Consider the following 13,814-nt stretch of genomic DNA (forward strand, 5'->3'; position numbering starts at 1 on the left):
GTCCCTGATGGTGTGGAGGGTCCCTGGTCCTGTCTGGGGGTCTCTGTCACTGACCCCCAACCAATCCCCTCCTGGCTGCCCTCACTAAACATGGCGGCACCGCCTCGCCCTCACACGCAGGGCGTGCCCTCACCCAAGATGGCGCCGGTGACGTAACAGCCTTCCCGCCACGCACCCACAGAAGATGGCGGCGCGGGGCCGGGCGGTGGCGGTGCCTGGTTCTGTCGGGGGTCCCTGATTCTGTCGGGGGTCCCTGGTTCTATCAGGGGGTCCCTGGTTTTGTCAGGGGTCCCTCATCCTGTCGGGGGTCTCTGTCACTAAGCCCCAACCAATCCCCTCCTGCTGCCCTCACTAAACATGGCGGCACCGCCTCGCCCTCACACGCAGGGCGTGCCCTCACCCAAGATGGCGACAGTGACGTCACCGCTTTCCCGCCGCGCCCCCACCGAAGATGGCGGCGCGGGGCCGGGCGGTGGCGGTGCCTGGTTCTGTCGAGAGTCCCTGATTCTGTCGGGGGTCCCTGGTCCTATCAGGGGGTCCCTGGTTCTGTCAGGGGTCCCTCATCCTGTCTGGAGGTCTCTGTCACTGAACCCCAACCAATCCCCTCCTGGCTGCCCTCACTAAAGATGGCGGCACCCTCTTGCCCTCACACGCAGGGCGTGCCCTCACCCAAGATGGCGGTGATAACGTCACCGCTTCCCGTCACGCCCCCACCGAAGATGGCGGCGCGGGGCCGGGCGGTGGCGGTCCCTGGTTCTGTCGGGGGTCCCTGATTCCGTCGGGGTTCCCTGGTCCTGTCAGGGGGTCCCTGGTTCTGTCAGGGGTCCCTCATCCTGTCGGGGGTCTCTGGCACTGACCCCCAACCAATCCCCTCCTGGCTGCCCTCACTAAAGATGGCGGCACCGCCTCGCCCTCACACGCAGGGCGTGCCCTCACCCAAGATGGCGATGGTGACGTCACCGCTCTCCCGCCACGCCCCCACCGAAGATGGCGGCGCGGGGCCGGGCGGTGGCGGTCCCTGATTCTGTCGGGGGTCCCTGGTCCTGTCAGGGGGTCCCTGGTCCTATCAGGGGGTCCCTGGTTCTGTCAGGGGTCCCTGGTCCTGTCGGGGGTCTCTGTCACTGACCCCCAACCAATCCCCTCCTGGCTGCCCTCACTAAACATGGCGGCACCGCCTCGCCCTCACACGTAGGGCGTGCCCTCACCCAAGATGGCGACAGTGACGTCACCGCTTTCCCGCCGCGCCCCCACCGAAGATGGCGGCGCCGGGCCGGGCGGTGGCGGTGCCTGGTTCTGTCGAGAGTCCCTGATTCTGTCGGGGGTCCCTGGTCCTATCAGGGGGTCCCTGGTTCTGTCAGGGGTCCCTCATCCTGTCTGGGGGTCTCTGTCGCTGACCCCCAACCCATCCCCTCCTACCTGCCCTCACTAAAGATGGCGGCACCCCCTTGCCCTCACACGCAGGGCGTGCCCTCACCCAAGATGGCGGCTGTGACGTCACCGTTTTCCCGCCGCTCCCCCACACAAGATGGCGGCGCGGGGCCGGGCGGTGTCGCCACGTCACTTCCGGCGGGGCGGCATGGCGGGGCCCGGCCATGGCGGACGCGGCGGCGCGGCGGGCGGTGGCGGAGCTGCCGCTGCTGCGGGCTCCGGCGGGGCCGCGGGACCGCGAGGGCTGGGCCGAGCGCCTGCGTGAGGAGTACCGGGCACTCATACAGGTGCGTGGTGTCACCCCGGTGTCCCTCACCCCGGTGTCACCGTATGGTGTCACCCCCCGTGACCCCTCCGGTGACCTCCGGTGTCCCCCCCCAGTACGTGGAGAACAATAAACGCGCCGACACCGACTGGTTCCGCCTGGAGTCCAACCCGGAGGGCACCCGGTGAGTGGGGAGGGGGCTCCGGGATCCCCGGGACGCCCCCCGGGACCCCCCATTCCCCACCCAGGGGGTCCCGGGACCCCAAAATGGCATCGGGGGGAAGGGGGAGGGGGGTTCTGGGAAATGAGGGGGGGCTTGGGGGGCGTCCCTGGGTCTGGGGGGAATTGGGGGGGGGTCCCGGGGGGTGCTGAGGGGGCTTTGAGGGGGGGGTCTGAGGTACTTTGGGGGCTCTGAGGAGCATGGGGAGGGTCTGAGGTATTTTGGGGGGGGTCCCAGGGGGTGCTGAGGGGATTTGGGGAGGGGTCCTGGGGGGTCTGAGGGGTTTTGGGGGGGTCAGAGGTGTTTTGGGGAGGGGTCCCAGGTGGTGCTGAGGGGCTTTGGAGGGGTCTGAGGAATTTTGGGGGGGGTCCCGAGGATGCTGAGGTGCCTTGGGGAGGGGTCCCAGGGGATTCTGAGGTGCTTTTGGGGGGTCTGAGGGGTTTTGGGGGGGTCCGAGGGGTGCTGAGGTGCTTTGGGGGGGTCTGAGGTGTTTTGGGGAGGGGTCCCAGGGATTCTGAGGTGCTTTTGGGGGGTCTGAGGGGTTTTTGGGGGGGTCCCGGGGGGTGCTGAGGTGCTTTGGGGAGGGATCTGAGGGGCTTTGTGGGGGTCTCTCCACACTGAGGGGGTCCCAGGGGGCTCTGAGGTGCTTTTGGGGGGGTTGAGGGATTTTGGGGAAGGGTCCCAGGGGGTGCTGAGGGGCTTTTTGGGAGGTCTGAGGGGTTTTGGGGGGGACACCGGGCGTTCTGAGGGGCTTTTGTGGGGTCTGCCCACACTGAGGGGGTCACACCCCCCGAATTTTCTGCAGGTGGTTCGGCAGGTGCTGGTACATCCACGAGCTGCTCAAGTACGAGTTCAACATCGAGTTCGAGGTGAGGAGGGGGCTCCTGGGGGTTGGTTTGGGGTTGTGGGGGTGTCCCAGGGGGTGCTGACCCCCCCTTGCCCCCCCAGATCCCGGTGACGTACCCGGGCACCGCCCCCGAAATCGCCATCCCCGAGCTGGACGGGAAAACGGCCAAGATGTACCGGTGGGTCTGGGGGTGGGCAGGGGTCCTGGGGGCCTTTTGGGGCTGGGGAGGGGGTCCTGGGGGGGTCCTGGAGCTGGGGAGGGGGTCCTGGGGGCCTTTTGGGGCTGGGGGAGTCATGGGGAGGCGATCCTGGGGCTGGGGAGGGGGTCCTGGGGGTCTTTTGGGGCTGGGGGTTTGTGGGGGTGGGGTTTACTGGGGCTGGGGAGGGGGTCCTGGGGGACTTTTGTGGTTGGGGAGGGAGTCCTGGGGCTGAGGAGGGGGTCCTAGAGGAGGTCCTAGAGCTGGGGAGGGGGTCTTGGGGGTCTTTTGGGGCTGGGGGGGCGTCCTGGGGCTGGAGGGGGGGGGTCCTGGGGGCCTTTTGGGTCTGGGGAGGGGATTCTGGGGGTCTTTTGGGGCTGAGGAGGGGATTCTGTGGGTCTTTTGGGGCCGAGGAGGGGATTCTGGGGGTCTTTTGGGGCTGGGGAGGGGGTCCTGGGGGTCTTTTGGGGCTGGGGGAGTCATGGGGAGGGGGTCCTGAGACTGGGGAGGGGGTCCTGGGGGTTTTTTTGGGACTGGGGAGGGGGTCCTGGGGCTGGGGGCGTCATGGGTAGGTGGTCCTGGGGAGGGGGGTCCTGGAGCTGAGGAGGGAATTCTGGGGCTGGGGAGGGGGTCCTGGGGGCCTTTTGGGGCTGGGGGAGTCATGGGGAGGGGGTCCTGAGACTGGGGAGGGGGTCCTGGGGGTCTTTTAGGGCTGGGGAGGAGGTTCTGAGGCTGGGGGCGTCATGGGTGGGTGGTCCTGGGACTGGGGAGGGGGTCCTGGAGGGGTCCTGGAGCTGGGGAGGGGGTCCTGGGGCTGAGGAGGGGGTCCTGGGGGTTTTTTTGGGACTGGGGAGGGGGTTCTGGGGCCTTTTAGGGCTGAGGAGGGGGTTCTGAGGCTGGGGGAATCATGAGTGGGTGGTCCTGGGGCTGGGCAGGGGGTCCTAGAGGGGGTCCTAGAGCTGGGGAGGGGGTCCTGTGTGTCTTTTGGGGCTGGGGAGGGGTCCTGGGGGCCTTTTGGGGCTGGGGAGGGGGTCCTAGGGGCCTTTTGGGGCTGGGGGAGTCATGGGGAGGGGGTCCTGAGACTGGGGAGGGGGTCCTGGGGCTGGGGAGGAGGTCCTGGGGGATTTTTTGGGACTGGGGAGAGAGTCCTGGGGGTCTTTTAGGGCTGGGAAGGAGGTTCTGAGGCTGGGGGCGTCATGGGTGGGTGGTCCTGGGGCTGGGGAGGGGGTCCTGGGGGTCTTTTGGGGCTGGGGGGCGTGGTTCTGGGGGTCTTTTGGGGATGGGGGAGTCATGGGGTGGGGGTCCTGAGCCTGGGGAGGGGGTCCTGGGGGTCTTTTGGAGCTGGGGGTTTGTGGGGGTGAAGTTTCCTGGGTCTGGGGAGGGGGTCCTGGGGGGCTCCTGGGGCTGGGGAGGGGGTCCTGGGGGTCTTTTGGGGCTGGGGTGGCCCTGGGGAGGGTCTCAGGGCTGTGGGGAGGACTTGGAGAGGGTCTTGTGAGGAGGTCCTGAGACTGAGGAGGGGGTCCTGGGGAAGTTTTTGGGGCTGGGGGAGGTCCTGGGGATGGTCTTGGGGCTGGGAGAATTTGGGGGAGGGTCCTGAGAAGGGTGTTAGAGCTAGGAAGGGGGTCCTGGGGTCTTTTGGGGCTGGGAGAATTTGGGGGAGGGTCCTGAGGAAGTTCTTAGAGCTTTGGGGAGGGGTCCTGGGGAGGGTTTTGGGGCTGGGGGAGGTTGGAACAGGGATTTAGGGGGTGGTCCTGGGGAAGGTTCTGAGAGTTGGGGGAGGGTCCTGGGGAGGGTCCTGGGGTGGGGGAGTCCTGGGAGGGTCCTAGGGAGGGTTTTGGGGCTGGGGGGGGTGGAAAGGGGGTTCAGGGGTGTCTTGTGGGGGTCCTGGGGGCTGGGGGAATCCGGGGGGGGGGTCCTGGGGGGTTTTAGGGGGGGTCTGAGGGCTTTGAGAGGTTCTGGGGTGGGGACCTGGGGAGGGGTCCAGGGCTTGGGGGATGTCCCTGGGGGGGGTCCTAGGTGGTCCCAGGGGGGTCTGAGGGGTTCCTCCTGCCCCAGGGGGGATTTGGGGGGTCCCAGGGGGGATTTGGGGGTTCCTGGGGGGGTCCCAGGGTGGTCCCAGGGGGGTCTGAGGGGTTTCTCCTGCCCCGGGGGGGGATTTGGGGGGTCCTGGGGGGATCCCAGGGGGGTCCTGGGGGGGTCCCAGGGGGGGTCTGAGGGGTTCCTCCTGTCCCAGGGGGGATTTGGGGGGGTCCTGGGGGATCCCAGGGGGGATTTGGGGGGTCCTGGGGGGTCCTGGGGGGTCCCAGGGGGTCTGACCGGTCCCTCCCCCACAGGGGGGGCAAGATCTGCCTCAGTGACCACTTCAAACCGCTGTGGGCCAGGAACGTCCCCAAATTCGGGCTGGCACACCTGATGGCCCTGGGGGTGAGCGGGGGGACACGGCGGGGTGACAGGGTGACACTGGGCGGGTGACAGGTGATACTGGGGGGGTGGCAGGGTGACAGTGGGTCAGGGTGACACTGGGAGGGGTGACACTGGGGGAATGACAGGGGTGACACTGGGGGGTGATAGGGTGACACTGTCAGGATGACACTGGGGGGGTGTCAGGGTGACACTGGGGGGTGACAGGGGTGACACTGGGTGGGTGTCACTGTGTCAGGGTGACACTGGGAGGGGTGATAGGTGTGACATTGTGAGGGTGACAGGGGTGACACTGGGTGGGTGTCACTGGGGAGTTGTCAGGGTGATACTGGGGGCTGTCACTGTGTCAGGGTGACACTGGGGGGGTGACAGGGGTGACACTGCGGGGATGTTACCATGTCAGGGCGACACTGGGAGTGTCATGGTGACACTGTGTGGGTGACACTGGAGTGGGTGACAGGGGTGACACTGGGGGAGTGTCACTGTGTCAGGGGTGACACTGTGGGGGTGTCACTGTCAGGGTGACACTGCAGGGGTGTCAGGGTGACACTGGGTGGGTGTCACCATGTCAGGGTGACACTGGGGGGGGGGGTGTTAGGGGTGACATGGCGGGGCTGTCACTGTGTCTGGGTGACACTGGGGGCTGTCAGGGTGACACTGGGAGGGGTGACAGGGGTGATAGCGGGTGTCACTGTGTCAGGGTGACACTGGGAGTGTGAGGGTGACACTGGGGGGTTGACAGGGGGTGACATTGTGGGGGTGTCACTATGTCAGGGTGACGCTTGGGGAGTGACGGGTGACACGGCAGGGGTGTCACTGTGTCAGGGTGACACTGGGGGGGTGACAGGGGTGACACTGGGGGGTGACAGGGTGACACTGGGTTGGGTGACACTGTGTCAGGGTGACACTGCGGGGTGTCAGGGTGACACTGGAGGGGGTGACGGGTGACACTGGGTGGGTGTCACCGTGTCAGGGTGACACTGCAGGGGTGTTGCTGTGTCAGGGTGACACTGGGGGGGTGACAGGGGTGACACAGGAGGTGTCACCGTGTCAGGGTGACACTGGGGGGATGTCACCATGACAGGGCTGTTGTCACCAGTGTGGGGTCACCCAGGAGAGGTGACACTGTGTGGGGCACAGCGAGGTCACCCATGGGGGGGGGTGTGACAGTGAGGGGTGTGATGGAGACGTCGGGGTGTGACATGGGGGGGTTGTCACACTGTTGTGATGCTGAGGGGGGTGACAAATTACGGGAGTGACCGCTGTCCCCACAGCTGGGGCCCTGGCTGGCCGTGGAGATCCCGGACCTCATCTCCAAGGGCCTCATCCAGCACAAGGACAAGTGACCAACAAGGACAAGTGACCAACAAGGACAAGGGACATTGGTGGTGGCCACCCCTTGGGGGTCCCCCCATTCCCTTCCCAGCTTCTCCCACCCCTCCCCCCCGCTTCGCTGCTGCTCCCCAATAAAAATCCAACCCCGATTTAGTCGCGCTTTGTTATTTCGGGGGTGGCACGGCGGGGATTTGTCCCCAACGCCCCTCCGGTGTCCCCCCCTGCAGAAACCCGCGCGCGTTGCGGCCCCTTTAAGACGCCGCGCGGTTTCCATGGCGACGCGCGGTGCGGGGGGCGTGGCCTGGAGTGCGGCGCATGCGCAGAGCGCGCGGCGAGGCCGCCGGGGGCGGGGCCGGCTGAGGGAGGAACAAAGATGGCGGCGGGTGCGGCGGGAGTTGTTGCCATGGCGGCCCGCGGGAGGTGCGGGGGGACCGCGGGGCGACCCCGCCGAGGGGCGCAGGGGGGGCAGGGGGGCGTCAGTTGGGGCTGGGGAGGGCTCGGGGACAGCGGACACCTCTGTGCAGGGGAGCGCCGGGGCCGGGCGGGGGGTGCGGGCCAGGGCCCCGGGGGGCGGGGGGGTACCGGGATGATGGAGGGGGGACAGCGGGGACACCTCAAGAGAAGGGGGAGGTGCGGGGAGGGGGGACAGGGACACCCCCCGTGAGGGACCCCAGGCCTGGAGAGGGGGGCGGGGCCCTGAGGGGTGGGGGGGCCCGGGGTGATGGGGGGGGATTTGGGGAGGGGGCTGCGGGAAGCGCCTTTGGGGGGACCCCGGGTTGGGGTGAAGGAGGGACCGGGGACTGCGGAGGGGGCTGAGCCCGGGGGTTGGGGGCTTCTACAGCGACCTGTCCGGCCCTCCCCCGCCCCGAGCTGGGGAACAGCGGGGGCTTCTCCTCCGGGACCACCCCTCACCTCCCCGGGGTGCTCTGGGCATCGCCACCCCCCGGCCCGGGGAGCAGGACCGGGTTTGGGGGGTGGGACACAGCTGTGAACTCACCCCGAGCCCGCCCGGAGCTGGGGGTCCCCCCAAAGCTTTGGGGTCCCTGCGCTGTCCCCGTGGAGCAGGACCCGGTTCGGGGGGTGGCACACATCTCCCAACCCCTCCATTCCCACCGAGAGGCTGTCACGGAACTCGGGGGGATCCCCGCAAGGCTTCGGGGTCCCCCCGCTGACCCCGTGTCCCCCCTCCCCGCAGGGCCCCCGCCCACGGGACGCTGTGTCCGGCCGCCGGGCGCGGGGGGCTGTGAGCAGGTGGGTCCCGCTGTCCCCCTCCCCTTTTACCACCCCCCCCCAAGCCCTACCACCCTTGTCACCACCCTGTCGCTGTCCCCGCAGGCCCCGCCATGCCCCAGGCCTCGGAGCACCGCCTGGGCCGCGCCAGGGACCCCGGAGCCGTGGTGACCGCGCAGCCCCGGCCGGGCGCCCGCCTGCCCAGCGGCCACCGAGCGCTGAGCCAGGAGCGCCATGCGGCCCCCAACGGGCTCTCCCCGGCCCCCAAACTCCGCCTGCTGCCCCCCCGGCCCCCTCCGCCGCACGAAGACCCCCGCCCCAAGAAGCTGGAGCTGGAACGGGGCCGGGCGGCCAAACGGGGGGACCCCGCTCCCCGCGGGCCGGGGGGTCGCCGGGGCCCGGTGAAAGCCGATCACGGCGTGCGGGTGCCCGGGGGTGCCCCGCAGGTGCCCGGCAGTGCCTCCTTCTCGCTGCCCAGCGCGGCCGAGCGGCGCAGGAGCAACTTGGCCCGCTCCAAATCCATCAGCATCGGGGACCTGAGCCAGGGAGGTGGCGGAGGTGGTGGCGGTGTCCCCAGCCGAGCCGAGGACGTGGCGGTGGCGCTGAGCCGGCTGGTGCTCAGGGACTGCGGGCACCCGCTGGGCGCGGGCGCTCTGGCGCTCCGGAGGAGCTCCTCGCTCCGCAGGGTCACCGTGGCACCCGGGCCCGACGGCAAGGCCACCCCTCCGCTGCTCTCCGTGCGCCCCGAGGGCGGGCCCCGCTCCCGCACCGAGCCCCCGTACGGCCACGGCCCCGGCAGCCCCGCGCCCGGCCGGACCGAGGACAAGGCGGCCGCCGTAAGAGCCCGGCGCGGGCGGGGGGGTGTGGCGGTGTCCCCGCGGTGTCCCCGGCCTCGGCGACATGTGGAGACACCCGCGGTGTCCCCAGCTTTGGGGACGTGTCGAGACCCCCATGCTGTCCCCAGCTTTGGGGACATGTTGAGACCCCCACACTGTCCCCAGCTGTGGGGACCTCCACGCTGTCCCCACCATTGGGGACATGCAGAGATCCCAAAGCTTTGGGGACGTTTTGAGACCCCCACGCTGTCCCCACCTTTGGGGACATTTTGAGATCCCCACACTGTCCCCACCTTTGGGGACATTTTGAGACCCCCACGCTGTCCCCAGCTTTAGGGACGTTTTGAAGTCCCCACACTCTCCCCAGCTTTGGGGACGTTTTGAGGTCCCCACACTCTCCCCAGCTTTGGGGACATTTTGAGACCCCCACACTGTCCCCACCTGTGGGGACGTTTTGAGACCCCCCACGCTGTCCCCACCTTTGGGGACATTTTGAGATCCCCACACTGTCCCCAGCTTTGGGGACATTTTGAGACCCCCACGCTGTCCCCAACCTTTGGGGACCTGCAGTGTCCCACTCTCAAGATCGGTGACATCGCCAAGGTGGGGACAGTCTCACCTGTCCCTTCTCCAGTCCAGTTTTGGGGACCCCCACGGCTCTGGGGAGGGGTCGCTGGGGGTGGCCGGTGCCATCCCTGTGGCTCTGGCAGTGACAAGTTCCGTGCCCCACAGCTCCAGGGTGGCCGGGAGTGACCAGTGCCACCCCTTGTGGCACTCAGGTGACCGCAGGTGACCAGTGCCACCCCTTGTGACACTGCCGCTGCCCTCCCCGTTTCCGCATCCGCCTCCCCCTGCCCCATCCCGCACCTGCCCGGCCACGTGTGGGGCGATCGTAATCCCCAAAATCCCACCGGGACACGGCCTTGTCCCCTCCCGGAATGTCCCCAGCGCTGACACTGGGGGTCCCACATCCCCGCCAACCCCCCGAACCCCCCGGATTTAAATCGAGGAGGGTTTTTTTGGGGGGTGGGCTGTTTACCTCTGCACCCCTCCGAGCTCTCGCTGTCCCCCGGGGTAACTCCGGCTAATTAATCCCCCCGGGATGAGCCTCCCCAGAATAGCCGGGGCAATCGGATCAGCTAATGAGCTGAGAGGGGGGAGGGGACACTCCGCTGGCTGCCATCGGTGCCATCGCTCCCTCGAGGGCCACCCCGGTGCCACCATGCCGGGGCTGCAGGGAGCCACGCTGGTGGAGCTGCCGCGGAAGCTGCACCGCTCGCTGGTGACCCGGCGGGAGCTCCAGGGCCGGGCCACCGACATCTCCGAGTCCGTGGTGCACACGGCGGTCATGGGGCTGCTGCTGGTCACCGGCGAGGTGAAGCCACCGGCGGCTGGGGACGCGCGGGGGGACGGGGCGGGCGGGGCGCGGCTCACGGGGTGTCGCTCGATGTCCCCTCAGACGCACCACACGCTGCTGCTGGGCTCGGGACACGTCGGCCTCAGGAATTTGGGCAACACGGTGAGTGGCTGTGGGCACCAGGTTCTTTCCTCGGGGGTGTGGGGGGGATTTTGGGTCCCTCAGGCTGATGGGATGTCACATTGCCAGCCCCACAGTGCTGTCCCCAACCCTCCTGTCCCTCTGTCCTGGGGTGTGGGAGGGATTTGGGGTCCCCCAAGCTCGGTGGTCATGCTCCTGTCCTCCTTCCCAGCGCTGTCCCCATGGTCCCCAACCCTCCTGTCCGTTTGTTCTGGGGTGTGGGAGGGATTTGAGGTCCCCCAAGCTGATGGGATGTCACATTGCCAGCCCCACAGCGCTGTCCCCACGGTCCCCAACCCTCCTGTCCCTCTGTTCTGGGGTGCAGGAAGGATTTGGGGTCCCCTCAGGGTCATCTTGGAGTGCCCCAGGCTCGGAGTGTCACATTCCCATCCTGCTGGGGATGTCCCCCGCCCCACAGCGCTGTCCCCAACCCTCCTGTCCCTCTGTTCTGGGGTGCAGGAGGGATTTGGGGCCCCCGGGCTCGGTGCTCATGCTCCTGTCCTTCTGGGATGTCACATTGCCAGCCCCACAGCGCTGTCCCCACGGTCCCCAACCCTCCAGTCCTTCTGTTCTGGGGTGTGGGAGGGATTTGGGGTCCCCCAGGCTCGGTGGCCATGCTCCTGTCCTCCTTCCCAGCGCTGTCCCCACGGTCCCCACCCCTCCTGTCCCTCTGTTCTGGGGTGTGAGAGGAATTTGGGGTCCTCCATCCTGATGAGATGTCACATTGCCAGCCCCACAGTGCTGTCCCCACGGTCCCCAACCCTCCTGTCCCTTTGTCCCTCGGGGTCCCCCAGGCTCGGAGTGTCACATCCCCATCCTGCTGGGGTTGTCCCCCACCCCACAGCGCTGTCCCCAACCTTCCTGTCCCTCTGTCCTGGGGTGCAGGAAGGATTTGGGGTCCCCCAGGCTGCTGGGATGTCACATTGCCAGCCCCACAGCGCTGTCCCCACGGTCCCCAACCCTCCTGTCCCTCTGTCCTGGGGTGCGGGAGGGATTTGGGGTCCCCCAGGCTCGGTGGTCGTGCTCCCATCCTGCTGGGATGTCACATTGCCAGCCCCACAGCGCTGTCCCCACGGTCCCCAACCCTCCTGTCCCTTTGTCCCTCGGGGTCCCCCAGGCTCGGAGCGTCACATTTCCATCCTGCTGGGGATGTCCCCCGCCCCACAGCGCTGTCCCCAACCCTCCTGTCCCTCTGTCCTGGGCTGCGGGAGGGTCCCTTTGGTGTCCTTTATGCGTCCCTTGGTGTCACCTGGGCGTCACCTCCGTGTCCCCCCGGGCTCTGTGGCTGTCCCATCCCCCTGGGGACATCACACCCCCACAGCGGTGTGGGGAGGACACCCCGATGTCCCCTTGGTGACCTGCCACATGCCAGGAATGTCCCCGTGTCCCCTCGCAGTGCTTCATGAACGCGGTGCTGCAGTGCCTGAGCAGCACCAAACCCCTGCGGGACTACTGCCTGCGCCGGGACTTCCAGCAGGAGCAGCCCCCCGGCCCCCGCGCCCCCCAGGAGCTCACCGAAGGTGGGACAGACCCCCCAAAACCCCCTTAGCCCCTCCCCGAGGTGTCACACAACCCCCGCGGGGCGCTGACCCCGCCGTGTCCCCGCAGCCTTCGCCGATGTCATCGCCGCCCTCTGGCACCCCGACTCCTCCGAGGCCGTCAACCCCGGGCGCTTCAAGGCTGTGTTCCAAAAATATGTCCCCTCCTTCACAGGCTACAGGTGAGACACCCCCCTACCCCCAAAAAATTTTGGGGACACCCCGGGGATGGTCACTGAGTGTCCCCGTCCCCGCAGCCAGCAGGACGCGCAGGAATTCCTCAAATTCTTCATGGACCGGCTGCACGTGGAGATCAACAGGAAGGGCCGGCGCACCCCCAGCATCCTGTCGGACACACGGAGACCCCCGGCCCTGGAGGACCCCGAAACGCTCAGGTGAGGGTGGGGGAGAGGGTCGGTGGGGAGGGGGGACCCCGATTTTGGGGGTAACTCATCCCCGATGTCGCCCCCTCAGCGACGACGAACGCGCCAACCAGATGTGGAAACGGTACCTGGAGAGGGAGGACAGCAAGATTGTGGGTGAGCTCTGGGAATGGGGGTGTCCCCCCCATGTCCCCTGGACCCCAAAATATCTGGGGGTGCCCTCCCTGACCGCCCCTTGCCCCCCCAGATCTCTTTGTGGGGCAGCTGAAGAGCTGCCTCAAGTGCCAGGCCTGCGGTTACCGCTCCACCACCTTCGAGGTGTTCTGCGACCTCTCGCTGCCCATCCCAAAGGTAGGACCCCCAAAAACCCCTCAGACCCCCCCAAAAAAACCCCTCAGACCCCCCCAAATTCCCCTCACACCCTCCTGAGTTCCTCCTGACCTCCAGAAAAGCTTTGCCGGGGGGAAGGTCTCGCTCCACGACTGCTTCAGCCTCTTCACCAAGGAGGAGGAGCTGGACTCGGAGAACGCCCCGGTGAGAGGATGGACCCCCCCTCAAAGTGTCCCCCCCGTCATCCTGGAGCCCCCCAGTGTGTCCCCCAGCCCCTCCCTGACCTCCTGTCCCCTCAGGTGTGTGACAAGTGCCGGCAGCGGACGCGGAGCACCAAGAAGTTGACGATCCAGCGCTTCCCACGCATCCTGGTGCTCCGTATCCTTTGGGAATCAACACCTCCCCCAAATCTTTTCGGGGTTTTTTTGGGGGGTTCAGGGACCACCCCTCCATCCCCCCTTTTCCCTTAACCCTCGGCAGACCTGAACCGGTTCTCCACCACTCGCTACTCCATCAAGAAATGCTCCGTCTTCGTGGACTTCCCGCTGCAGCAGCTCAACCTGCGGGAATTCGCCAGCGAGAAGGCGGGTGAGGAGGGAATCCCGGCCTGGGGGGGGGAATTTTTGGGATTTTTGGGGTGCTGTGAGGGGGGTTCAGCTCTCATCCCGACCCCCCCGTGCTGCAGGCAGCCCTGTGTACAGCCTGTACGCGCTGTGCAACCACTCGGGCAGCGTCCACTACGGTCACTACACGGCGTTCTGCCGCGACCCGGCCGGCTGGCGCGTCTACAACGACTCCCGGTCAGTGCCCCCCACCCCTGCCCGTGCCCCCCACCCTGCCAGGACACCCCCTGAGTGGGTGCTGAGGGTGTCCCTGTCCCCTCCACAGCGTCTCGCCCATCAGCGAGAACCAGGTGCCGTCCAGCGAGGGCTACGTGCTGTTCTACGAGCTGGAGGAGCCCCCCGGCCGCAGACCCTGAGACCCCCCCCCTGCCCCCCGACAGCGCTCTGGGGGTTTGGGGGGTGGGGGGTGGAGGGGGTGAACCCCTCCTTCCCTTCCCTCGGGAACCCCCCGGACCCCGCGGCAAGGGGGGTGCGGGGGGTGCGGCCGCGTCCCGAGCGGCCCCGGGGGGTTTTGTGAATAAATTTATTAAAAAAACCCCAAAAACCGCCAAGTTTTTAAAGGGTTAAAGGGCGGGGCGGGGCTTGTGATTGACAGCCGGTATGGTGATGAGTGGGCGTGGCTTGG

The 13,814-nt window shown here is 67.7% G+C and overlaps 2 protein-coding genes across 2 annotated transcripts; both read left to right on the forward strand.

The window, feature by feature from the left end:
* The first annotated feature begins 1,592 nt into the window (after positions 1-1,592).
* UFC1 (ubiquitin-fold modifier conjugating enzyme 1) lies at positions 1,593-6,865 on the forward strand. The gene is made up of 6 exons (XM_033082880.1): positions 1,593-1,715; positions 1,810-1,877; positions 2,719-2,782; positions 2,862-2,938; positions 5,290-5,380; positions 6,652-6,865. The coding sequence occupies exons 1-6, from the start codon at positions 1,593-1,595 to the stop codon at positions 6,721-6,723; spliced, it is 495 nt and encodes a 164-aa protein (XP_032938771.1). The 3' UTR covers positions 6,724-6,865.
* A 1,182-nt stretch (positions 6,866-8,047) lies between these two features.
* On the forward strand, positions 8,048-13,733 carry USP21 (ubiquitin specific peptidase 21). Its single transcript, XM_033083078.1, has 12 exons — positions 8,048-8,778; positions 10,238-10,297; positions 11,712-11,835; positions 11,924-12,035; positions 12,111-12,248; positions 12,328-12,392; positions 12,484-12,587; positions 12,684-12,770; positions 12,866-12,944; positions 13,047-13,154; positions 13,252-13,366; positions 13,455-13,733. The coding sequence occupies exons 1-12, from the start codon at positions 8,056-8,058 to the stop codon at positions 13,543-13,545; spliced, it is 1,806 nt and encodes a 601-aa protein (XP_032938969.1). The 5' UTR covers positions 8,048-8,055; the 3' UTR covers positions 13,546-13,733.
* The last annotated feature ends 81 nt before the right edge of the window (positions 13,734-13,814 follow it).

This window comes from Catharus ustulatus, chromosome 30, assembly GCF_009819885.2.
Source record: "Catharus ustulatus isolate bCatUst1 chromosome 30, bCatUst1.pri.v2, whole genome shotgun sequence".
In the NCBI taxonomy this organism is placed as follows: Eukaryota; Metazoa; Chordata; class Aves; order Passeriformes; family Turdidae; genus Catharus; species Catharus ustulatus.